Here is a 26,904-nt window from a genome sequence, read left to right as displayed (position 1 = left end):
AACCGCATGACGGGCGAAGCGATCGGCCATGTGCAATTTTATCCATCCGACACTCATCTCCAAGAAAATACCACAGACAGCGTTAGGGAATAATCCTTTAATATAGGGATAGTGGTCTTCCATTATGATCACAGTGCGGATTCAGTTATTTACCACCTCGACGAGGAAATATCGGAAAAACCTCCGAAACAAAGCCAATATTCATCGGATGGAATAATGGTTTCGCTTTGAAACTTTAGAGCCGAGACGCGGATTTGGTTATTGCTTCACCTCGCGTCACCCTCCATGAGTATTCTTCGTTCAGGGAGATACATTACACAAAGAGGCAACATTAACGTTTATTCAATAGAAGATTATATTCACACATCTCCGTTAAACATTGTACAGTTTACACAACATAAAAAGTAGTGTACAAGTCGAAATAAAGAAACAATGGGTCATCCATGTTTATGGTGTAAAAAATACAAACAAACGTATACTCATTTGAGGATCCTTGCGGCCAAGTATTGCCTTGTTTTCAATTGTTATTGCTTTATAATAGTACGTAAAGGTATGTGAAAACATGGAGCTGTGTGATTTCAATATCCTGTCTACACCAACATCCCATGTACGTATTTAGTCGGATCTGCGTCCGAAAGGTCTGGGTGCTCTCTTCGCATGTCGCGTTGTCAAGGAAGCCCAAATGAAGTCGGTTCGAAAGATGCGTCGATACCTGAGAGCTTTAGTTGCATGTTCTTCCCGCAGTACTACGATAGGCTCTGGTAATGTCTACAGAATGTCGGGGAAAGTTCGACGACAGCGCCGAGGACAGAAGGTACGAATTTGCGTTGAGGAAAAACTTAAAACTGAAAACAAGAAAAAGATAGCATCAGTCTGGCTGGTCGTCATTCATGTGAGCAAATACATGGTTACAACACACATGGGTTTATGGGGCTCGTTCCTCAAAGCATTCAGTTGTGAGCCTATGATGATCTGTATAGTTACGATAACTCATAACCCTGGATTACATTTCCCATAAGAGGTTGGCTTAAAGAAAGATTCGATCTGGTTACTATATAGCACCTGTTACAACAAATGCAAGCGATATCAGACATATATTCCCAACCAATTAAATCCTATCCTCAACATAAACTCCGGAAACATATTCAGGAGATATCAGACACTTATTCCTAGTGCAGTCATGTTACAATATACAACCTCCCTTCCCAACACATTATTGCCATGTTAGGCACCAGCTAGTATGGGTTCTTGGGCAGGGGCAGGGGTTGGTGTCTCTTGCACAGCCATGCGGACGCTGTCGACAAAACTTCGGAACTGTTGAGGGATCTTTGACGTGATAACATGGGTACAGCTGCAGGAGAATATGGGGTGTACACCACAGACGTCCTGGACATGATACTGGCATTGATATGACAAGATGAAGCAGATTGAGAAATTACTTAATTACAACAGGAATTGATGTTTTGTAACAAGTAGGGCAGTATTATTCTCATCAAGATCTGTCCAAAAACAGTTAGGAATCTATTGAAGAAACATAATCCTATGATAACAACTACTCAGAATAATTCGACAAATCAAAGAATTGATGATTTTAATAATCTGCTTAACACAGTACCCCTCCAGACTATGTATCCCTCTTTCATGAATAATCAGATAATACCTGTGAAGACAACCAGCAAATCAACTCTGACTTCAAACAGTCCTTTCCAAGGAGAAAATCTTCAACAGTTTTAAAGAGCCTAAATCACCTTGTCCGACTGGTTTGGATATGAATTGTTAAATCAACACGCGCCTCCACTGCAAACTGAACCTTTCAATGAAGATGAAATGTCTGGGACAGAAGCATTATATGTTCGCTTCACAAGCCTCGCAACTCGCAGGACACAAGCAGCTTTTGAGTGAGTGAGGGAGCGAGTTTTTTGCATTTCAGGCTATGGTACAAATGTACTTACAGAAGAAGAAGAAGGTGCGATTGTCAGGTCCCTTTATTGACTGTTCTAAACTTTAAAGGGATAATTTTGCTTTTCTATCTAGGAATGTCCAGCAATTGGACGCCACACGTAATCATTTCAAGCTTATAGTTTCTATGTACCCAGAACTCGCAACCTGACGTCTTACTGGACTGTAATGTCAAGGCTGTGTACAGAGCCTTCAAATCTTCATTATATTTATCAATCAACTTGGAACTAGATTGGAAGAAAATTGTGGTCGAGGTAGGGTTTTACGCGACGTGTAAATGTGAATCCAGTACGAACACATGTAGAAAATGGACTCAGAAAAAAATCACTGCGTCCGGAGGGATGCACAATATTATTCATTGTACGGACAACACAGCCATGACTTTGCTAAGTGTTTGGTTGTTTCTGTCAGAGCAATTACGTGCACCTTTTCATCCATCAGTCCACATAATCAATGATAAATTCCAGGCTCTAAGAAAAAAATATGAAAACGTACAGTTCCCTACACAGTTACACGACAGGAACCTTAAAACTAATAAGGGGCCGTTGAGAATTTATGGTTAGGGGGTGTGGGGGTGTGTGATGATGATTTTTATAGAGAAGCATGTACAATGTGAATGACCCCCCTAAATTTTATGTACAAAATAAGTGACCCCCCTGCATGTCATGTACAAAATCTATGACCCCCCCTCCACTTCCCATAATTTCTAAGCATGATTTTAAAGATATTTTTATGTACAAAATCAATGACCCCCTAGTACGTGTGTACAAAATTGCTGACCACCCCCCTAGCTCCCCAGAACAAAATGGGTGACCCCCCCCTTAAAATCATCATCACCCCACTAGCCATAAATTATGAACGGTCCCTAATTAGAGATCCCGGGACCCCACGCTTGTGAGTCGAGGTTAAACCCAGGGTCGGGGGATACTTTTGTCTTTCTGTTTTGGCACAAGTGTATGCTGATGGTGTGTCAGCAGGATTTAGACAATAACTAACGAGTGGCGAGTTGGTTATTGTTTTTATTACCTATATCCCTTTTCGATCTAAAAACGCTAAAATGAAAACATCAGTTTCTCTATTATTTAATCCCCATATCCCTACGCGTGTGGTGCGGCTTCATTTCATTGGCTGAAATCAGCCAATCAACGTTCACCAGGTGTAACCTCCATTGGGACATAAAGGAAAATACTACCCTATCCATATGTCCTCCTATCCATATAGGTAATAACAGGCCCTACAAACCAACTTCTGAAGAAAATAAATGTTGTTAAAGAGTTCTGTAATGCTTCGGGAATGAATATCAATATTAAAAAGACAACCAGAATTTCAAAGGGAAACAGGTAGAAACTGTGGATTATTACGAATATCTGGAATTATTGTGGATGTTTATGATGTTGATCACTGGATTGTCTGGTCCAGATTCAGTTATTTACAGACCGCCGACATATAGCTGGATTGTTTTTAAACAACAAACAGACGTACATATCTTAATCTTAAGAACAAACTCAGTCATTCATTCTTACCACTATTTCATTTGGCTCCACAGTGAACACAATCGTCATATGAGCGAAATATTCTCAAGCACGACGTTAAACCCAATTTCACCTCACCTCACCACAGTGAACACCTAGCATTTAACACTTTACGCCAGCTCAAATCATATATTTAGCTGTATCCAACACGCCTATGTTTACTATTACTTACAAGTTACCCCTTCATTTTCAGCTGCTGTGAACCCAAACAAGCCCAAGATCCCAGCCCAAGACCGAAGTCCAAAACCCCAGCCACCACCCCAGGTTTTACTGTATGAAGTATGTGACGCCCTTTCCTGATACGAGGGAGTGAAGTTGATACCTGTATTCACAACACATGTACATGGGCGTGCTGGTGTTGAGATTCACCAAACTCTATATACCTGTTATTTCCGTGCTCATCTGTGTATCTGTTGAAGTCCTTTCCCAGCACCCAGTACAGCTCTCCTTCCGTGAACACAGGACACCCACACTCTTGTCTTGTCACAAACGTCACGTGTTGCTGGGCCATGTCACCGACACCTGGAACATTGTGGGAGTAGAGTGGCAACCCCATGTCTGTGTCTGTATCTGGTGTATAACCCAACTGACATTTCGTTCCAGAAATACAGTATAAAATGCATCAAATATGTTTGTTTACAAAACAAATCTAAATGGTGCCCAGAATAATTATTTTTTATTTTTTTTATTTGCACAATTTTTCAAAGTACAGGTACAGAGTAATTCTTAACTTCCAAGAGCTAAGACAATCTAGACTGGCCAGAAAATCTTAGCTTCGGTAGGCCTACTATGTATTTTCTTCTGTCTGGTAGACAGAAATGCCCATACCAACAGTTTGTATTTGGTTTATAACGCCGACTTAGACTCAAATTTCGTCTCAGAAATAAAGTTCAAAGTATGAATAATTCACAGTGGCCAGAGCTGAGGCAATCATGATTCGGAAAATCATTTGACTGAGTAGGGCTACTCTTTCATTTCTTCTGTAGTGTCTTGGAGGCAGACTAACCCATATCAACAGTCCATTTGAAAAACGCTGACTCAGCAATATTCCACCTCAATGACGCTGGTCTGTCACATATTGGATATGAGCCGCGACATGTTCTTGTCTCGGGAACCCACAACTGTCACAGGAAGGACTCACAACGTGGTAAGTTCAACAGAGTTCAGTACTTCATAACTGAACGACGTTACCGACTGGATCTACCCCACCTGCTATGCAAGGCTGACTGACTACATGCATCATGACTTCACGTCATACAATAACGTCAGATCCGGTGACGTACTGAAAGTGCGGGAGTTAGAATGGGCTCGGGAAAACCCTTACTGTTTATAACGCACACACCACTGGCCGTACAATCCCGTGACTGATATTATGAACACCGCCCCACGCAATCGGCTACGTAGAATGACAGGCTGTGATCCACGTCACCTAGCCTTACCATGCGATTCAGCCATCCTTTCCGAAATGCTTAATTGAATCATTTCTTACAGCCAATCACCTGATTTTAACAAGACCATACGGAGTATAGCACGTTCATTTTAGACTTACATGGCTTTAAGTCTTCTTCAACGTTAAACATCAGATGTCTGTAGCCATTGTGTTCCTCCATTGCCAGCGCTCGTAGCTTGAAGGCTGAAGCAGTCGAATTTGACCATTAGCTGGCGTTGTAATCTACATCTCTCAGGCATGTGTATGTACATATGTTGGAAGCTAACAATATTATATGCTGAGCTTAGAGTAAGCGAGTGAAGGTTGTTTTCCGCTACGGCCTCATTGAGTTTGCTTTGACATTGATATAGATGTGAATAATATTGTGACAGCCAGGTGCGCCCATGACTACAATCAATTGGATTAAACACATTTCTTACACCCGGTGTCTCCTGTGACCACTGACCAGAAATTATGTCACAGCTCACCCAGAAGTGAATGGTTACCAAGTAGGATGGGAATGGTACTGTTGCTATTAACATTTTGGCGTCTCACTTGCGCTCCTCCCTACCCAGTTGACCCACTTTCCATCTCCTTGCCTGGCTTAAAGTAGAAGTTGCAGCATCTTCAAGTCTAAACTTAATTCAAACATATCTCTGGAAAGACTCGGCAATTAAGGAGGATATGATCTTCAAAATGGGAGTTCGACCTCATCTACGTAAAGATTTCTTAGGGGTGTTGGGGGTCTGTGTACCTCATCACGTTTGAATACGAAACTCAATGGAATGAAATACTCTAGTTAAACAGACTGGAACAGACTGATTCCTGAGAAATCCATGTTAAGCATGCACGTTGTTGTAAAGGTGTTTTGTATGAATTCTATGTATAAACCTCATTTCACCAAATCGCGTAAAGAATAGTCCCCAGGAGTCACCCTTCGACCCACATTTATTGCATGAAAGCTGGCGGCGCACCCCAGATGTCTTGGACAGTTTCACTCGTTCACATGACTACCATATTTCATAACAAAATCGGTTGGCAGCTTCCAGGATTGGTCATAGCACAGGTTTTGGGAGTAAGGGAAGGTATGTATTGCTATGTTATCACTGTCCCAGCAAGGAGATGTTCATAGATAATTTCCAACCCTATCGTATATCACATTTGCTCAACATTAAATTGTGTGTAACAAACAAATCACGAAATATCAGTTCTCCTTTGCTTCCACTGATGATTTGTACGCAGTAAAGCAAATGGGTCCAACAAATGACTGCTGGCTTGTAATCCCACACTCTTCAAAACATTGATTGAACTTCCAACGCATTACTCTGATTCTGACATTTGGAAACATTTCTCCTCACGTACCATACGTCGAGGCTCCCGCCAGGGCGCGGAGCTGAGTCCTTCCCGGGGTGTTTCGCCGACCGCAATCCACACACTTATCTGGAGAATTGCAAGGTGTATTTACATCAGCATGATGGCAATGTTAAAAAAACTAACATAGACAACAAGACCGATCAGTGAACGCGAGTTTCCACAGTATTTCAGTTATATTACTCAAAATATATTAAGGAACACACGGTTCTTTCATATAAGAACATTGGAGCAGTCATTGGTGGTGGTTGTTGCAACTTTGAGCTCATCAAGTTAGGGTATCGGAATTCTGTGTGCTGTTTTGTATATAAATTTAATAGGGGGAATCCTTCATGACAAATTTCAGGTCTTGTAGCTTTACATGAGTGTCAAAAATGTAAGACGGACTACATGCCACAGCATGAGCTCCTGGCTTTATGCCAGGCATTTCTAATTGGTCCCATGACTTTTCGAATACCGACCGTTTATACAGCTGCATCCTCTCATCTGGTCATTGACCTGAAGTGGACAATAGAAAGGCGTGCTGACTACGTTATCCCCACTCTCATACGTTCGTGGACACGTCCATTCTGAAACGAAACTTGAAATGAACTGATTGTGATTGTTAAGTTTTAGTTGTTTAACGCCGCACTCCAATTATCCAGCTATGTGACATCAGTCTGCAAAAAATCGAGGCTGAACCGGACAATCGAGTGATTGATACCTTGAACATCGACCTTTTGGGATACGATGCCACGCATGAAACAAGTCAGCGAGCATGACCACTGACTCCGTCAATCGCCTCTTACAACAAGCATAGGTTGCTGAAGACCTGGATCTTGAACGGATTGTGATTGTTCGGGTTTGTTTGATGTTTAAGGCTGAATGATCATGATGAAAGGTTCGAAGTGGTCAAAAGCCCGTGTCTACTGTTACTGGCCCAAATATACATGCCAGCTGAGTGCAGGGGGATAGCTTAGTTATATCACGTCGTGACGTCAGGTGGAAGTGAGAATGGTTTTCAATCGTGCAACCTGTCCTACGTTCAGATACAGTTGGTAGATATAACTTGGCACTATATATATGGTCTTTACTTCAGAATTAACGAATATTTCATTGGTGTATGGAAATATGAAAATATATTTGTAAAGCGGATACAACATCGTACTGTTGACATACACCAACCAGTGAGGCACAATTCAGCAACCTAAGGTGGTCTCACAACCTTCTGGTGTGGCGCCATAACAATCGTTAAATGTCCGACTTCTGGTGTCCCCCGCCGTCATGTTTGGATGACGGCGGGGATTATGTTGTGGATTATTGCTAAAAGCGACGTAAAACCATACTCAGTCAGCCAGTTAAAGTCGGACGGAAGTATAAAGTGAAACATATGTTCGACCTCAACATTTGGTAAAAAACACTCTGTGAATAGTATCCATGATCACAATTTGGGGAAATCTCGGATGTAAGCCCTCAATCAAAGGTTTCTGTATTCAGAGGAAGCAAAGATATTTCAAGGATCTCACCGTCCACATTGAAGCTCCGTAGTGTGACTGTGGCAGGCTTAATACGGAATACGTCACTGATCTTCATAATACGGAAGCCTACGCACTCTTCTTCTTCTGCGCTCACCTAAAACGTCAGTCGACTGATTGATCATCAACATTGTAACAGGTGTTCGGGCAACTAAATTGATCATCAACATTGTAACAGGTGTTCGGGCAACTAAATTGATCATCAACATTGTAACAGGTGTTCGGGCAACTAAATTGATCATCAACATTGTAACAGGTGTTCGGGCAACTAAATTGATCATCAACATTGTAACAGGTGTTCGGGCAACTAAATTGATCATCAACATTGTAACAGGTGTTCGGGCAACTAAATTGATCATCAACATTGTAACAGGTGTTCGGGCAACTAAATTGATCATCAACATTGTAACATTGATCATCAACATTGTGTTCGGGCAACTAAATTGATCATCAACATTGTAACAGGTGTTCGGGCAACTAAATTGATCATCAACATTGTAACAGGTGTTCGGGCAACTAAATTGATCATCAACATTGTAACAGGTGTTCGGGCAACTAAATTGATCATCAACATTGTAACAGGTGTTTGGGCAACTAAGCCCATTTACACATTGCCCATCATGAAGGTTTCCTAAGTTTCTAAAATTTCATAAAGTTGCAAAGCTGCCACACGCTTTAATATAAGCAAGATCTACAACTGAACTTCATGGCGAACGATATTGCCTGGAACATACTAGTCCAGCCAATGAGAGATCAATATTGAAAGCTGTAAGACATTCCACCAGCGCCTTACGTTGATTTACATATTTTGGGCAATGTAGTAGATAGTAGCCTCATTATCAAGCTGATTACACACACTGTACACGTGGTAGAAATATCTTTATTAATAATATTGAGACATGTACCAAAACCACAATGCCCAATACGAGGTCTGGTTAAAAGAACCTCTTCTCAACGAGGGGCGGTTCGGTAGCCAAGTGGTTAAAGCGTTCGTTCGTCACGCTGAAGACCCGGGTTCGATTCCCCACATGGGTACAATGTTTGAAATGGCCCTCAATCACTTCTCTCCGATTGTGTTACTCTTGTCTTAACTGAAACTGGTTTGAGTTTAACGCCGCTACACAGTGTTCCAGTTACACCACGACGTGTCAGCTTAATGACTCAGGAATGCCACCCGTGAAGATCCGGGTTAGAATGTGTCATTCACCAGTAACCCATGCTTGTCGTAAGAAGCGAATAACGGGATCGGGTGGTCAGGCTCGCAATATTCCAGCTATATGGCGGCGGTCTGTAAATAATCAAGTCTGGACCAGACAATCCAGTGGTCAACATCACTAGCATCTATCTACGCAATTGGATACGATAATATGTGTCCACCAAGTAGCGAGCCTGACCACCCGACCCTAATACGACAGGCATTTTTTGCTGAAGACCAAGTTTAACCCGGAGTTTAACGGGTGAGTGGAGCAGAGAGACAGACAGACTTTCCTTCATATACATGTACATGCGACTGCACTATATATTTTCACAGTTTAGGTTTTCTTTGAGACTGAAATGGCGCTCGAAAGTCTCTCGGGTATATTATATCCTTTGCGTGAGATTTTGTGATGTGTACTCACCCTTCTCAGCTGTATCAGAACGTAGTCGTCATTGAAGGTAGCCGAGACAACGCGTTCCCCCTCTATCTGGGAACACAGAGAAGAGAAGGATTCATTTCAGAGTCATGCATATTCAGGACTTTCATTGTCTTGCTGAACATATTCATCAAGAATTTGTTTGTAGGGTCACTACTACGACTACTATTGCTTCTGTGACTACTGCTTCTACCACTACACCTACTACTTGTTCAACAACTACTACTCCAATTACCACTTGGTAGTTCAATCCACCATCTCTGTTTAATCAACACTTACATTCATTCATTCACCGAGTATCCCGTATAAATTGCTGAAGATCAAACTCGGACATCATTTCAACAATTACCTCTTGAAGGTCACATTCATTGGGAACATAGCCACTCAGCATACGAACGCGGATAAAGGTCTTGCCATGGTTGAAGTTGCCGTTATATCTGATGAATATAAGACAATATAAGACAATTGTTATGTTTGTAAGTTTTGGATCTGGCCTATTTGAACTCACAAGCTGTCATGTACACATATTATTCTGTATGTTTGTATTCAACTTATTGGGAACAATAAAAACACATAAAACATGGAAACTAGAAACATAATCACGGCAAATCCTAGCCCTATAGCAAAGGTCCCTGATTCTCCAAAAATGGGTAACTCTTTGCAACAAACTGCAGCACCATAGGCCATACATGTAGATATAATTGTGAAAGTATTCAAGGTGTTAATTCTAGTTTCACTCGTTCACTCACCCATGCTCCTCTTTTCTATTTCTGTATATTCAAATATATGTTCCGTATTTTTTCCAAGATCCATTATAAGTTTGATAATCAACAAGTAATCAATTACAACACTTGACGCGTTAAACAAAAGAATATTTTCAAATTTGTACAATCTGTGAGAATGCCCACCCCATTTTGGAATGCACTGACAGGAATCAAGAGTTCTTTAATTTGTCAGACAGAGAGCATTTTTTAATTATATTACATTGTTACATAACAATAAGACAAAACTATGCATCATTACACGATGCAAGGAGGTAGAGTGTATGGGTACCCGGAGGGATATGTCATATGAACTGCTTCTTCAGGCCGTTTAATGCAGTAACTGATTACATATATTGTTTTACGACACGAGTGCCTAAATATGGGCATATCCTCGCTCTCGCTCGGGAAATACCAACATTTAGGTACTGGTGTCGTAAACATAGTATGACACGGGAACTCATATAATATCCTCTATATAGAGTATTTTATAAATAAATCCCCGCCTTTTGCCAATATCATCTTCTGGATATACAACAAATTCAGGTACGATTTCTCGAGCAAGGCACTACTTACTTCAAACACACGTTTAAACAGTAAGTGGGTGGGGCATTGATGCCAGCGACATCTGATTCAATAGAGCACGTGAAACGGTCCCCCTTAGGGCACGTAAGTCGTGGACCACACACCGAACAGACGCCAGTGTTGCCTTCACGCAGTCTGAAAGGGAAACGAGTTGAATAAAGTTGCTGTAGTTATCACAGTTGATCAACATACATTGAGATTACAGAGCGTGGATGTTGAATGTGGAAAATATTCCTACGAGATATTTTTAAACGTTTTGATTTATCCACGAGCGAAAGTTATTCAGGACGCGTGTGAAATAAATAAGTATTTTGATAGATATTTATTATATTGATACACATTGATTATTATTATACATACTTATATTCTTGATAATATATGACCTTATGGAAATCCGAAAGCAGGCTGACTACGATATTCAATTATTACAGAGGCCAGTGTTAAATCAAATAAATTCGCAACTCCCTGGGGAGAATTCAGCCCAACTCCCTGTTGGGGGCCTAAACATTCTCAGTTTGTTGCCCTCGGACAAGTTAAATAATAATGAAACCAGATTTATCAGCTATGCCACAATGGATGCCCACGAGCCGTTTATTTCTATCTTACACATGAAATTGTCTGACTTCTGGTTTTTATATAGTAACCACAAGAAAACTAAAATGGTCAAAAAGGCATTTTTCAACCTCCTGTTAAATTCAAGTGTGGGAAGTTGTGGGCCCGAGCATGATGTTTTTACCATATGTTTCTACATTGTTAAACAAGAACACCACATGGGGTCAGAGATATGCCCATTTCTATCCTACCACGTCTGTGAAAACTGATGATATATTGAACGATCTTCGAGTTATGCTTCCGAAAATATAAAAACATTCCCTCAGTTAAACAAACCGAATGCATGTGTCATCAAAATGCCATTAAAGAGATATTGAACAGTTGAGAAGGAGGGACGAAACGGCCTTAAAATTATACACATCTACTCAACCACCCACCCATATTATGGCGGAGGACAAATGCTTCCCGTGAAACACTTCATTGCGGTGGACCTACCTCTCATAATCCAGATCAAATCGTGTAACATTCATGGTAAACTGGCAGTCAGCGTTCACGTCGACTGGGACATTGTAGCTGGCGTCCACGTGCATCTGACCAATGCCCTCTCCGGCTGTGAAGACATGCAGATTTTGTCCCAGGGGCACCTACAACATGAAATAAGGTGAAGCGAAAAATGGTTAAACGTTGCGTTCATGTTTATTGCTTCTTAAACCGCGCACCTACACGTGTGTGCGGTTGCTTGCGCTTTTCTCAAGCTTGCATTTCTCCGGATGGCCTACTGAGCTACCATGCCGATGTTTGAACATTAATTCCTCACTCAGACACAGCACACTGACTTTCAGCAAGTCAATCTTGTTTTATCTCCTCCATGCCAATGTCGTGCAGGGAAACAACAACCACCATCGTTTAACGTCTTTTTGTATGACGCGGCCAAACTTTCATCTCGCCACTATCCACTAGACCACGTTTACCGGAAGAATATGGTCGAAAGACAAGAAATCCTGGCATTATTCAACAAAACAGTCTCACGATAATTCTTCAGCATAAACACAAGCTGAGCGTAGCGTTAAAACCGACTTATATACACGGTCCAGACACGCCTCAAATTCAATTGAATCTAAATATGTACACATTTGGAAGAAACCCGGAGTTCTTATGCTTGTGAACCAAGATGATAATACTTATTATAGAATAACATATCATCACAAGCTATTCAGATTCACTGCAGATGATACAAATGGCAGCAATGTTTGTTTGCAGAACACATAATCATTAGTCTATGCATATATTTAGAAACACATGATTTTCCACAAGTACCACCCTCGATTTTAGAGCATATTATATTTCCATCTCCTGACCTTGACCTTGACCTGTCTGCTACCAAATGTTTGTTTCGGCAGTGGCATACGTGATAAAGAGATCTTCCTAAAGACATTACCTCACATGATTGTGGAATTTTATTGAACTGTAACTTTTACGTCCGCTCGTTCAAATTCGACTCGAACCTGAGAAAAGTGATCTAGAGAATTTCTTGAATGGATAATATTATTCACTGGTTATTCGATCATGTGTAATTATAGTTACAAGTTGCACATATAATGAGAATACACAGTCAATATATATGGAATCTATAATGGATTACAGTCCTGTTTCTGGGCAATGCATTATCATGATCTACTGCTCACAACTACTTAGGGGCGGTGGGGGCAGTCTGGTGGTTAAAGCGTTCGCTTGTCACGCCGAGGACCCGGGTTCGATTCTCTACATGTTTACAATGTGTGAAGGCATCTGGTGTCCCTCGCCATGATATTGCTGAAATATTGCTAAAAGCGGCGGCAAACTAAACTCAGCCTCACTCACTCACAGATATTATGGACTGAAAGTGGGTCGCTTGTGAAAACTGATAAAAAATTGAAATCTTCGAATGAATGAGGAGTGATCCATACAGCACCACTGCAAAATTGACAAGAAAATTTCCATCAAAAGAGGTAAGTAATTATGGGCAATAGTATACCTACATCTTGGAGAGACTGGGGTAGGAAGGCATCCTCTTCATCAAACATCATTCTGTGTGTGAAGTTTTCTGATGGAGACGCTGTAACATTGACGTCCAGATTGGTTTCATGGATCACCTTAGATTCCCTGTAGGAAGCCAGAGCCTCCGTAGCCACGGCTGTATCCTTGGGACGGGAAATACAAATTATCATATATCGTAATCGAAATAAGTGGATTATATGCAAAACTGCACGTAATGAAACCACTTTGAAACAAATCGTATTGGGTTTTATAGACTTTGTGGCTGTTTGATAAACGGCACAATATTCCAGCTACAAGCCTGCGATTTTGAAATATCCGAGTCTTGGCCAGACAATCCAGTGATACAACGAACATCGATCTGTGTATGGATTTTGATGACATGCATTAAACAAGTCAGCGAGCCTAAAATCTCATCCCTATAGTCGCCTTTAACCACAAGAAAAGGTTGCTAAGGATCAATTCTTACCCGGAAGTGGACTGTGGTTATCAGTGCCATGTGTCGTCATTGATGAAAACCAGTTGTATCACATAATGTCGTCTAACAAAGTCATATCAACTGATTATTTTATTTACACAACTAAATGAGCTAGATGTTGACTGATGAATGTCGAATTGATGTAATGTCACACGAGAATATTCAAATATCTCTGAGTAATAATTACATTTTGTAGATATTGAAATTGTTTCCACCTATTTTACTTGAATGTATTTAGAAACATTGACGAACCTTTTGTTCATACCATCGTTCCTGACACAAGCTTTAACATGCCCATTCATGTTACTTAACAGATTGGTCATTTTGAGGCGAAGTCCATGTATCATAATCCCCATAGCTTATGTCCTTGCCACTTTGAGTATTTAAACATCTATGTATCACACTCTGTAATATAAACATGTTATCAATTGTATATCCCTGTCTAAATCCAGTCATTTAGTTTATTCAACAAAACAAATCTTGGGTTGATATCTTCGGTGTTCATAATCGAGGTGAAAACTTTACTAATTATGTTTAACAGTGTGATTCCCCTGTAGTTATCAACATTGTTCAAATTGCCTTACTTATGTTATGTAAAAGACCAGGAGGTGAAATGTCCCTCTGTCTAATATCAGATAGAAATGTAACTCAAGATAAGGTTAGAAGAATCAGCAGATCATTTGAAAAATTCTGGAATTATATCATTTATTCCTGGAGATTTGTTAAGTATGAGGTTGTTTATGATATCAAATATCTCTTCTCTGGATATTGGAGAGTCATGAATTTCTTTTGTAAGGTCACTGTTTGGGTTATTATTTGACACAAAATCATGATCATCACTTTCAGTATTTCTCATTATCTACATTTTCACCTGAAAACAATGTTCTAAAGTGGTGAAACCTCTCTTGTGTTTTGATACTGTTTTTCTATACTTTCTTTCTATACTCATGCCAATAATGGTTGTCACCCCCCTCCCCACCCCAACCACACACACACACACCCCACACCCCCTCTCCAATAAAAAAATTTGAAGGGGTGACAACCATATTTAGTATATTTAAACATTTCATTTACCAAAATCTTTTGGAGTCATTAATGTTATTTTATTAAATTCTGTTTCTCTTCATAATATACAGTGCGTTTTTGCTTACAAAAGATATTGTATATATGACTTGATAGATTATATTGTTCCAATGATAATTTATCTTTATATTTTCTAAACTTGCTCAATGACTTGCAGCGTTCAGTTTGAAGTTTTGCTGTATTCATCATCATACCAATCAATAAAATCATTTTTCATATTTCCACACTTTCTTTTCATATCTGATGCTGCTAGACAAAGCTTAAGGGCGTATAAAGTCAATGCTATACATGTAAACGCACTATCGACCGATTTGTCTAAAATATTTTGGACAGAATCTGATGAACTATTTTGTTTAAAGGTCACATAAACCCTAGGGGGTACAAATACATAAATCACTAACTGGCACCGCTATAAATGAAACCCCGTCATTAACACTACTCATTTCGACCTTTAATTGACTTAAATCGACCTTTTTGACAACAGTGCACAATTCTCACCCGCGAACGAAATTTCAACCAATCAGAGCGGCGCGTCTCTGTGACGTCATATGAGGAATAGCTTTGAGGGCCGATGCAGAATTCATCTACATTTTAGGGGGTAAATAATCTTGTTTTCAGGCTTGTATAAACATTGTTGTGACAATTGTTGTGGAAAATGAAAGCTATATGTTCTCACAATCTACTGTCATTTAATTTTGTCTCCTGCTTTGCCTAGTTTCCGAGTTACAACTTGTTTTCGTAGACGATTCGGTCAAAATCGATTGGTGTCGTTAGGCCCTATTTGTAAAATGACTGATCCAAATTGATCCCATTTCTGTGTTTTTTTTTACCTCGATATTTAATCATGTCATGTAAAAATCTGTTTGTATTCTCAAAACAGTGTCGGCCCATAAGTTTTCACATGCAATACAACAATTGATAATCCCTTGTTGTAACCCGTGTTAGGTGGTATAAACCTACACATGTTATTTGTCATCATTCACTTGATGGTCAGTTAATGATATAATTAGTGGTATAATTAGTGGTAACACACTTAGATTACCCGACAAAGGTTCCCATTTGGCATTTCTTGTGTCTGGAGTAAATATTCAACATTATAAACATCGATCAAAGGATTAACCGATAACACGCTGATTGATTAATTACTTTTATCTTATACAGCGGAATTGTCAAAAGGTAGTGTTTATGTATGTAGATTTACTAATCTATACTGAATACACTCTGTCGTGTCGGTGTCTGCGTAAAAACAACGTCCTTCTTTCAAAGGATTAACCGGCAATACATTGATTGATTGCCCATTATTGGCTAACTAATTTACTGTTTTTAAAGAAAGGCGGACATTATGCAATTAGTTGCCAGGTGTGCTACCTAGGGTGACCAATGAGACTATACACCAATACCTGAAAAGATTTATCACTTTTTCGTATATTAAACTGTTAAAAGACACATCATTTGGAACAGTTTTGTGGATATTGATGGATACATTCCTCGAACAAGGTAATGGCCTGATATTGTTCTTATAACTTTAATCTGTTTTAATTTTAACATTTGCATGTTTTTTTTATTCATTTGTCGTAGCATTCAGGAGAATCATTGTTTTCGCCGTGAAGTGTAATGAGACAGACAACATGCACTAGGGTGTGTGTGCGAATTATGATTCACATTGGCAAACTATAAAATGTCTAGATATTACAGTTCTGTTATAAGTATCACTATAAGTATCAGCAGATCGTCTGCTTTTTATTTAGTTTCAAAATGCATACAAGTATGATAATAAACTAATTAGGATTATAAGACCAAATATAAAGACGCACATTGACTTGTATCTACATACTGGTGAGTGGACATTAACCATGTGAATGTAGCAAGAAATTTATCGCGCAGTATTGTGACTTCGACCCCCCACCTCGCTTCCGTGGAAGAAATCGTTATGTTATAAGTTGTGTCATGCAAAATCCTTTTGGTTATGATTCCAATACATATTTAACTACGAGTAGAAAGTAGTTTTGATTTTCTAACTTGATGAAAACAAACTATAATCTCATTAATTCTAACAGACTTTACGATTTTCAAAAAATGGCCGCGCCCTGTTGGGAACATCCGCCAGTCTGAGGATAAATGCTATTTAGGTTTGTTTTCACCGAGTTACAACATCAAAACTACTTTCTACTGGTAGTAAAATATGTATTTTATTGATGGCCAATAGGATTTTGCATGACATAGCGTATAACATAACAATTTCTCTCCTGGCAGCGAGGTGGGTGTCAATATAATACTACTTACAATATTATTGTTACTTCGACCACAACCTCGCTTCCGAGGAAGAAATCGTTATGTTACAAGTTGTGTCATGGAAAATCTTTATGGTCATCAATCATATACATATTTTACTACAACTAGTAAGTAGTTTTGATTCTTTAACTTCCGTGAAGCGATCTGAACACAAGTAAGATATGGTTTCAGGCTTCCACAACGCTCTCTTCGCACTCACAAACATAACCCATTTAGCACGAACTGCGGGGTCCTGTGGAAATCTGTGCATGGTGACCCCATCGCCCGACCCCTAGGAGCAATTGACGACAGAGCAACGATTCGGCATGTCGTCGTTGATGTCGAGAAATCATCAAAATGATGAGCATGCTACACACTTTCTATACAACTAACTGAAAATCGTTCCTCATATGACGTCACTGCAGTACTCTGGCGACAGAGTTACGTAACCTGTCTGTGGTTTCGTTGGCGGGCGAGAGGGAAGCAGGCGACTTTTTTTGGCCACTTTTAATCGCTCGGTATTAATTAACCACAAGTTTTTAAAGAATAAATTTGGTGTTCCGCATAAGACTAACCACAAATCTTTCATATGTAATGGTTAAAAGAGTAACAAAAAACAAAGTTTATTGGTTCTTTAAAATGTTCTAGTTTGTCTTTATCCCACACAGAAAGCATTATTCCAATTGTTGTTATGTGTGCATTTACATGGTTCTCTAACAGGAAGTGCGCGTAATGTCATAGTCATCGGTAGATGTGATAACTCAGTTCGAGATGGTATCACAAAGTCAGTTACCGCTGAAAAGATTTGGCGAAAAACACACCTAGAAATTCATCGTCAAATGTATTGCAATGCTCGCAATATGGTGAACAGTGAATTACGTTCCGCAAAGCAGGCATTCATCTCGAAAAACATTAAGGAGAGTAAAAAACAATCCGCGCCAACTACACCTTCACCTCAGTAACCTCCTCAAACGAAATTCCGACTGTTGTCTTCCTGAACACAGTGATCTGAAGAACTTAGCAGAGGAGTTTGTGACGTTCTTCTCCAGGAAAATTGAAGACATTCGGAGTGATTTGCAAAGTAGACAGGAACTGTGCACCATGGTCTCTGTTGAGGTTCTTTTCACAGGACAGCCACTCACCACATTTAGAACTCTTACAGGTCCCGATTTGAAGCTGGTCGTTTCTGCAGCAAAAGTGAAAACATCATCTCTTGATGTTCTGCCCACCTGGCTCACAAAATCCACGTTTTCTCATCTACTACCAGCTGTATTGGACATTTTCAACTCTTCTCTTAGTTGTGGTATAGTACCAAGTGTCTATAAGCAGGCTGTGATCACACCACTGTTGAAGAAACCAACCCTTGATGCAGACAATTTCAGAAACTACAGGCCAGTGTCAAATTTGTCCTTTCTGTCTAAATGTCTCGAGAAGATTGTTGCAAACAGAATTGTGGAACACCTTCAGCAACATGACTTGATGGAGCCCTACCAATCAGCGTACAGGTCAAAGCACAGTACAGAGACTGCGCTAGTCCAAGTACACAATGACATCATGACTGCCATGGACCAGCGTCAGGTGACTCTCCTTGTTCTTTTGGATCTCTCCAGTGCTTTTGATACTGTTGATCACCAAATTCTTCTGCAGCGTCTGAAGGTCAGAGTCGGTATCGATGGAATTGTCCTTGACTGGGTACGTTCTTACCTATCTGATAGGTCACAGTCCGTCAAAGTGGAATCTGTACTCTCCACTGCATCACCACTCCACTATGGCGTTCCCCAAGGATCTGTCCTTGGACCTTTACTGTTTAGTCTGTACATTCTTCCCATTGGTGACATTGTCCGAAAGCACTCACTGAAATTTCATCTTTATGCTGATGACAATCAGTTATATCTGTCAGCGGAGCCTAACCTTGCTCAAGGTTGTGCACTGATGATACAACAATGTATTGCTGAAATAAGAGACTGGATGACCTTGAACTTTCTGAAATTGAATGACACAAAGACTGAGTTCTTAACCATCGGATCCAGGCATCAACTTTCCAAAGTGCCTGACAGTTTATCTCTTGAAATTGGACAAGATGTTATCACGCAGTCCGACTCTGCAAAAAATCTTGGTGTCATCTTTCAATCAACAATGTCATTAGAAAATCAAATCAAATCACTCAGCAAAGGATGTTTCTACCATATCTTCAATATTAGCAAGATCCGAACCCTCTTAGACTTCAACACCGCCCAGCTTCTAACGACCAGCCTTGTTCTCTCTAAACTTGATTACTGCAACTCCCTCTATTACAACATTCCTCAACAGCTCCTTTCACAACTCCAACGGATTCAGAATTCAGCCGCCCGTGTTGTTGCCCGTGCACCACGCTACCAAACTGTGACACCTATCCTCCAAACTCTTCACTGGCTTCCTGTATCAAGCAGAATTCAATACAAACTTCTTCTTCTTACACACAGCTGCATCTATGAAAACATGTTTTCTCAATATCTTAAAAGCCTCATTCATCTCCATGTTCCAAGCCGATTGCTCCGCTCATCAAACTCCCTACTGCTTACACAGCCTCACGTCAAAACAGCCATGGGATCAAGAGCGTTCTCTGCTGCAGCCCCCTATCTCTGGAACATTCTACCACTCACCCTGAAAGAAATAGAATCTGCTGATGCTTTCAAAACTGCCCTCAAAACTCATCTGTTCAAACTCTCTTTTCCATAGACATTGTCTACAATCTTTTCTCTTCATAGTGCCATTGAGCAATATCTTTTTGGAAATAGGCGCTCTATAAATCAATTATTATTATTATTACATAATTAAAAAGAGATGGAGAAGAAATAGTTAACCACACTTACACCGTTATTACCAATGAATGTAAAATCTCCAATCATAGAGTCGTAGCCACATCGCCCGTTCATTATGTGAATGTTCAGTACAGCGCAGAGAGCAAGGAAACGTCTACCAAAGTTATCTTTTAAAGTTTAAAATTCAAAGTTTATTATCTTATTCGTAGAGTAACGTCTAAGATTAAATTTATCACATATAGAGTCTAGTAGTGACTAATTTTGATTTCCAACTTGTTCAAGTAAATCATCTTCAACAAAATGTGCACCTGTACCCAAATGTGCTATTCTAAGTATTTTCTAGGAGACTGTCTTGAAACATACTGATACCATTGTACAACATAATGATGGTTTGTTGTACCAGGTAGATGATTCTGGGTGTACATAAGCACATGCATATAACAGATCATGATCGCAATCAAACAGGTTTTTGTCAAACATAATAAATACAGCATTTTCAATAATTTTTCACCACAGTATAAACTTCTCAAATTCTTTCCTTATCAGAACAAATATTCCACCAGATAGTCTACCACAGTTGGAGATTCGTTCTGCATGTTTGGAAACTGAAAAGTAGTCTGAAAATACATGTAAATATAATATAAATATAAATATAAGTCATCCGCCCAAGTCTCAGTTAACCTATTGTCTCACAATTGTGCAGGTATCTAATAAAGCCAGATTCACAGAGTTTATGTTCCCAAATATATAGTGAATGTCTTGATCTGATATATGTGGGGTTTTAGGTATGTCACTGTTGTGTTCACCATGGTGCGCTGTACAATGTTTGTTGGTGTTTTCGGACTGGCCTAAACTCTATCTATGTTGTCCTGGAGGAACGACGAGGTGCAGGCCTGTACTGGTGTTATTGCTGCTGCTGCTGCTGCTGCTGCTGCTGTTGATGTTGTTGTTGATGTTGTTGTTGTTGTGGTGGTGGTGGTGCCTGTTGGTTGCTGTTGTTATCCTGGGATGAGCTGTCCTCTCTGGAGCTGTCAGTGGCGGTCTCTATAGATGAGGTCTCTCTTTGTTCATCCATCATCCCCTTACAAAAACCTTCTGTCAGGATGTTCACTTCTCTTCCTAGAGAGTTCTTGTCTCTCTGTACAGCCGTGGGGTTACTGGCGATGCCAATCCCATTCTCCCTTAGAATATCCCTCATTTTTAAACTATGCCACTTGTCCTCCCAAAGCAACATTGTCACAATAACAGGCCTATTAGAATCTGATTTCCAGGTAAATATCCTGTGTGCCCTCTATGTCCCTTGGTGTTAGTGGTGGTAACGTCTTTACATCTCTAGCAGTGTTAAGTACCTCTAGAACCTTGCTCTCAGTATCAGTCTGCTGAGCTGAAGACACTGGTATGCCATACAACACCATATTATTTCTTCTACTCCTCTAGTTGTTCTTGATCCTCTATCCTTTTCTCTAGCTCACATAGGTAGTTTTCTGTATCTATGACCCTGTCATTCAGAGCATCCATATCAAATCTAAGTATATCCTGTTTTTGTTTAGTGTTGTCAATGTCACTACTTAGAGTAGTGATGTCAGACTTGAGAGATTTTATGTCCTCTTTGACTGAGCTGTTTTCTCCACAAACTCTATCCTCTGAGTCCTGAATCCGTTTGAAAATATAACTGTGTATTTCCTCCGATTCTCTACTCACAGGCCCTGGGTTCAGTCTACATCGCCAGCTAGGTGTACACTTAATGGTAGGAGTGCAGAATACAAAATGATCGGTCGTAGTGTAAACAAGGTGGTAGAGCGAGTGACGCCACAACTATCACACAGGTGTAAACATTGATCGGTTGACAACATGAATATGATCAAAGGCAAAGTATCAAACTGTTCTCCGTATCTGATCAATCAGGTGAGAATCAGATGTATCGATATCTTTATCGAACATATGGTAAGTCGATAGGGCATGTCCGAGCTGTCAGTGTATGTGTGTACATGTAATGTACCTGGTCGACCTGCCGTGTACCCCACGGGTGCTTGAAACGTCCAATCCTCACTCTGTAGAGCGACCTATCTACCTTCGTGGATGATAATCTCTGCTAGGACCTTTACTGGGTATCTGTGGCAGTTTATGTGCGTGTTGGCAGTGAAAATATTATATTACCTGACTTTTTTCTTCATAGCCAATTTTATCCGCTTGTCGTTAGGGGCGCATAACTCTCACCCTTTCGAAGTACTTACACCATACCATGAACAATGAATGCCCTGCGCTGTTTTGGCTCATGGCGGCCATTAAGAAGGTGAAAGATAGATGCGAGTGCTGACAAGTATGCAGTAGTTATAAACGGCTTAACATTACTTGGTTAAAGCGTTAGCTCTACACGCCGAAGACCCGGGTTCGATTCCCCACATGGATACAACCTGCAAAGATCATTTCTGGTGTCCCGCGCTGTGATAAAGCTGGGGTAATGCTAAAATTGTCGAAAACACAACTCACTCACTCACTCACTCACATACTTTGGTGAAAGCTGACACCACACATCGACCTCATGTTTTCACAGGTGACAAAGAAACCTATTGTACAGACCACAGGGGCTTGTACTTGACCTGCCCCGCACTGATAAGAGCCACGCAATCTGATTGGCTGTAAATAAAATATGCCCCACAACATCGCTGGCTCTTTTCAGTGCGGGGTAGGTCAAGGCCAAGGTCGTCAATGGCGAACAGGCTCGGCACAGGCCTGTTTGCGATGAATAAATGTACGTAAACTCATTATGACAGTTAGGTGTTAGTGTCTCCGAAAGCATGGCAGTGTCATCAATTCAGCTTGTTTTGGTGCACGTCGTTTGTGTATACGGTGAAATATACAAGACAATTGGTAAGTTAGCGATACAAATTTTGAGCTGGGATTTTGGCTCGGGATCGTGAAATCACGATTTTTCGAGCTTCCGAAGACCCTAGCTCCCACATTACTGCTCGTTTTTGGGTTGTATGTCTCATTTTGTAGGTAAATCTATTGGCTTGAAATGTGTGCATACTTTCAATGGGATACAAACAGTGAACATTATTTAATTCGCCCTGAAACAAACTTTGTTGACCTCGTTACACCCCTTTCCTTTAAATACTGATAAGACCCCGTCAGTGACAGCATGTACCTTGATGCCAGTCTTTAGCGTTATAGGCCCCTGTCATTATTCTTACCGTAGCTCCAACGAACAATCCTTTCCCATTTCTCCACTGTATCAGCCAATCAGCGATCTCATGGGGATTAATGTACATGTTTCTACATTGACGATAAGCACGCCCTCGTCGTCGTCTGGATCTGCAGGCCAGTCTCGAGTTGACTTTCACAAACACCAACAGGGAGTAGGCTGTGGCTTCAATTGTCTCTGAATGCGGTCGTGTCTCGTACATGATTGGCTCGTGGGCGTCGTGATACTCATTAGACCAAAAGTAGTACCCTGTGTGTCAAATTTCAAGGAACTGTGTTTTAGAAACCAAAAACGCATCATAGATGTTTTGATTTTCTAGCATGATGTTGTTTTCTACCAAATGGGTACATCTGGGTACAACTGCTTGCCACCAACAAAGCCCCATTCATTGAGTTAGCGAGTTTGGTTTTACGGCGCTTTTAGCAATATTCCAGCGGGGTACACCTGAAATGGGCTTCACACATTGTACCCATGTGGGGAATCGAACCCGGGCTTTTGGCGTGACGAGCGAACACTAAAATCCACTAGGCTAACACACACACACACACACACCCACCCCACACCCCCACCTCGCACTGAGTTCTCTTTAAGCAAGCATTTAAAATCTGTGGTATGAAGTTTTTTATCATCCAGAGTATTATGTCTACATTCTAGAATGATAGAATCCGTGGAACAATTCCAAACCGTATCTACATGCACATTTCGAGTGCTGTAATATATGCGCAAGTTGAGTCAATTTACACAATTTTTACACTTTTCTCTAACGATTAAAACCAGCAAGCTCCCACCTTACTGTGTAGTAACGTATCAAATGTCTGTGAACATCATCATCAGTGTCCACACGCCTATTCCACAATGAAACTTCAGTGTCGATGGTCCATCGCATATATTGTAACAATATCGAGATACCCTGCATTATCGAGGATGATTCAAGATTCAAAGTGCCAACATCAATCTGTGCCTTTATTGACAATACATGTATATGGTTTGACCCTCAGAGTGCGCAAGGGAATAATATATTCAGTTGAACTCACCAGCTGAACTACGTGTTCTCTTTCGTTTCAGTTCCCGCACTGCTGTCTCCCACGTCGAATCAAAGTAGTTCAGACTCTGTCTGGCATAAGCTACTTTGGCCAAGGTAAGTGGGGTCATCCTACGTAGCCTTGACCTTGACATTCTTGACCACCATTGTTTTAAAGAGTTCCTTTTTATTGAAGTTCTTTGCTTTGAAAGGGAAAAAAAAGCATTACAAATTTGCCCAAACATGTGATTTCACACCATATTTTTGATTGCTAAATGCCTATTTGCCGATCAATACAGATTTGTGATAACAGACAACGGGGCCCTGCATGAGGATATTTTACTTACAGATAAGTGATACCAGACAACGGGGCCCTGCCCGAGTATATTTTACTTTAAGAGATACCATGAGGTAGTCAACCTTATCCAGGGTTCTTATGCCGGATAACATAGGTCACTTCCAGAGATTGGTGTAAAAGACTCTTAAACGGGCTCATACGGAATAACGAGGCCCCACACGAGGACATGGTACTTACAGACATCGGATAGGAGCAGCCGAATGACGATATTAGGACCTCTGCCAAGAGCTGCTGTTCTTCTTCATCGATGAACTGAAATACACGAATTAATGGTTTTTAAACTAATTAACGCACTGATCTTATCCTATGATAACATAATTGCTCTAATCTCATGACAACATCACTGTTCTAAGAGACCGTTCATAATTTATGGCTTGGGTGTGGGCAACAAATCCCATGACAATATCAATTCTCTTATCCCATGACAATATCACTGCGCTAATCCCATGCTAACCTACTGAAAAAAATCCCACCAATTTTAATCCCATCACTCACCCGGGGATCTTCTTCTTCAATCTCGAATCCTCTTGAGTTGGATCCGCTGACCTGATTCAGCAGCCACTCATACCCTTCTTCCAGAATGTATTCGTCAACATTTAGTAGTGTTCCGGCGGAACACAGAGACTTCAGGACGAACGTTGTAAACCTAAGTGTTCACCAGGAGATGATTAGACTATGGAACCTCTCTACGCCATTACTAGATAGGGTTGGTTGGTTGTTTAACCCGCCACTGTCTCACTCCCACACTCGCTCACTAACAAACTAGCTCACTAATTTACCCACCACCTTACTCCAGTGTTCATGAATGGTGTTTCAAAGTAACAGGACAGTTTCAGATGTCTGTCTGACCTACTGAACATTCACAGGACCCATAAAATAAAAATTAAACATACATTTCAGATTTAACATTTCTTATATAAATAGGCATTGGAATTGTTAACAAACATAAGATTTATAAACAGCAAACACGTGTCACATGTCACATATATGACAGTGGGGCTGGCAGGTTGTAGACTTCCAACGGACCATCCTCGAATCTGACAGATTTGTCAGAGGTTCTGATGCTATTCGTGAACAATGTTACTCCCTCCCTCACTTACAACCATACGATTGTAACTCTCATACATAGACTTACGGTAGTCAAATAGCTATAACGATGTAAATCACATACTCCAACAACGACTTACTATAGTATATTCTGTTTTTCAACATTGTTGTTAAACGCTTCGATCTACTCACCTAGTATGAGATGACATCGATCGACCAATCCTGAACACCCGTTAGTCGCTCTACATTACATAATAATAATAATAATAATAATAATAATACTTTATTGCCCAAGAAGGGAATTTGTCTTGCGTTATGGACGCTGGAATTACAATAAATACATATATCCATTACACGCACATTACAACACGAACAACATCAGTCACACGACCTGAGGAGCTCTCACAGATCACAGTGAGCAATCAACAGTTAGCAAGCTAGTGTTACAAGAGTTCTTGCGTAAAGACGATTGTGACATTCGTAGCGTTAAGATCGCTTCGTGGGACAAGGCCCAGCTGTAATGCCACTTGCAGCACTCACCATGCAGATGGCTCCGGTGTAAAGTCTTCATCAATTTCCTCCAGGCAAAATGCACCATTAGTGGTTCGATATTTCATCAACTCTGCCACACCTGAAAGTACATAGCCTACTTAAATGCGATTCTCACTGAAATGGATTCTTTAATCTGTCAAACTTTATCATGGTGAGGCTTTCATCCTATGAGGATTATGTCCGGATGAATATTTGCCCATTGTAATAATAAACAAGAACACAAAGTCATCAATATCCCCCGCAATGGCAAAATACTCTTCATGATTATGTCTACGACTTATGATTATGTCAAAATTTAGGTGTGTATATAGAAAAGTGGAAGGAGAGTATTGAAAGGTTTTTAAAGTTCTGCTCCAGAAAGGAGCACTACCACCAATTTCAGTCTCAGTCAAACTTGTTGCCATGGAAATGCAAAAAATATTTTATTCAGAAATCCAAACTACCAAAAGGCACAAGGACACCACCAAACCAATCTATGTGCTAAGTTTGGTGAAGAAATAGTGAACGGTTTTAGAGTTCTGCTCCGGAAAAGAGCACTACCACCAATTTCAGTCTAAGTCAATCTTGTTGCCATGGAAATGCCAAAGATATTTTATTCAGAATTCCCAAACTACCAAAAGGCACCAGTACACCACTACATCCATGTATGTGCCAAGTTTGGTGAAGAAATATTGAACGGTTTTAGAGTTTTACTCCGGAAAAGACAAATGTGCACGG

The 26,904-nt window shown here is 40.4% G+C and overlaps 1 protein-coding gene across 1 annotated transcript; it reads right to left on the bottom strand.

Moving 5' to 3' along the window:
• Positions 1-324: 324 nt before the first annotated feature.
• Positions 325-26,261, bottom strand: LOC124262327 (complement C3-like). Its single transcript, XM_046696823.1, has 16 exons — positions 26,176-26,261; positions 25,084-25,234; positions 24,766-24,840; positions 24,244-24,433; positions 23,199-23,458; positions 13,356-13,517; positions 11,833-11,981; positions 10,777-10,920; positions 9,789-9,876; positions 9,425-9,490; positions 7,797-7,902; positions 6,753-6,860; positions 6,283-6,360; positions 5,041-5,124; positions 3,875-4,013; positions 325-845 (listed from the first exon to the last, which is right to left on the bottom strand). Exons 1-16 carry the CDS (start codon positions 26,250-26,252, stop codon positions 722-724), a joined length of 2,001 nt encoding a protein of 666 aa, XP_046552779.1. The 5' UTR covers positions 26,253-26,261; the 3' UTR covers positions 325-721.
• Positions 26,262-26,904: the final 643 nt, after the last annotated feature.

The sequence above is a fragment of the Haliotis rubra genome, unplaced genomic scaffold (assembly GCF_003918875.1).
Source record: "Haliotis rubra isolate DU_JTF1 unplaced genomic scaffold, ASM391887v1 Scf12, whole genome shotgun sequence".
In the NCBI taxonomy this organism is placed as follows: domain Eukaryota; kingdom Metazoa; phylum Mollusca; class Gastropoda; order Lepetellida; family Haliotidae; genus Haliotis; species Haliotis rubra.
Note: the sequence above shows the minus strand (reverse complement) of the source record. Positions and strands in the feature narration are given on the sequence as shown.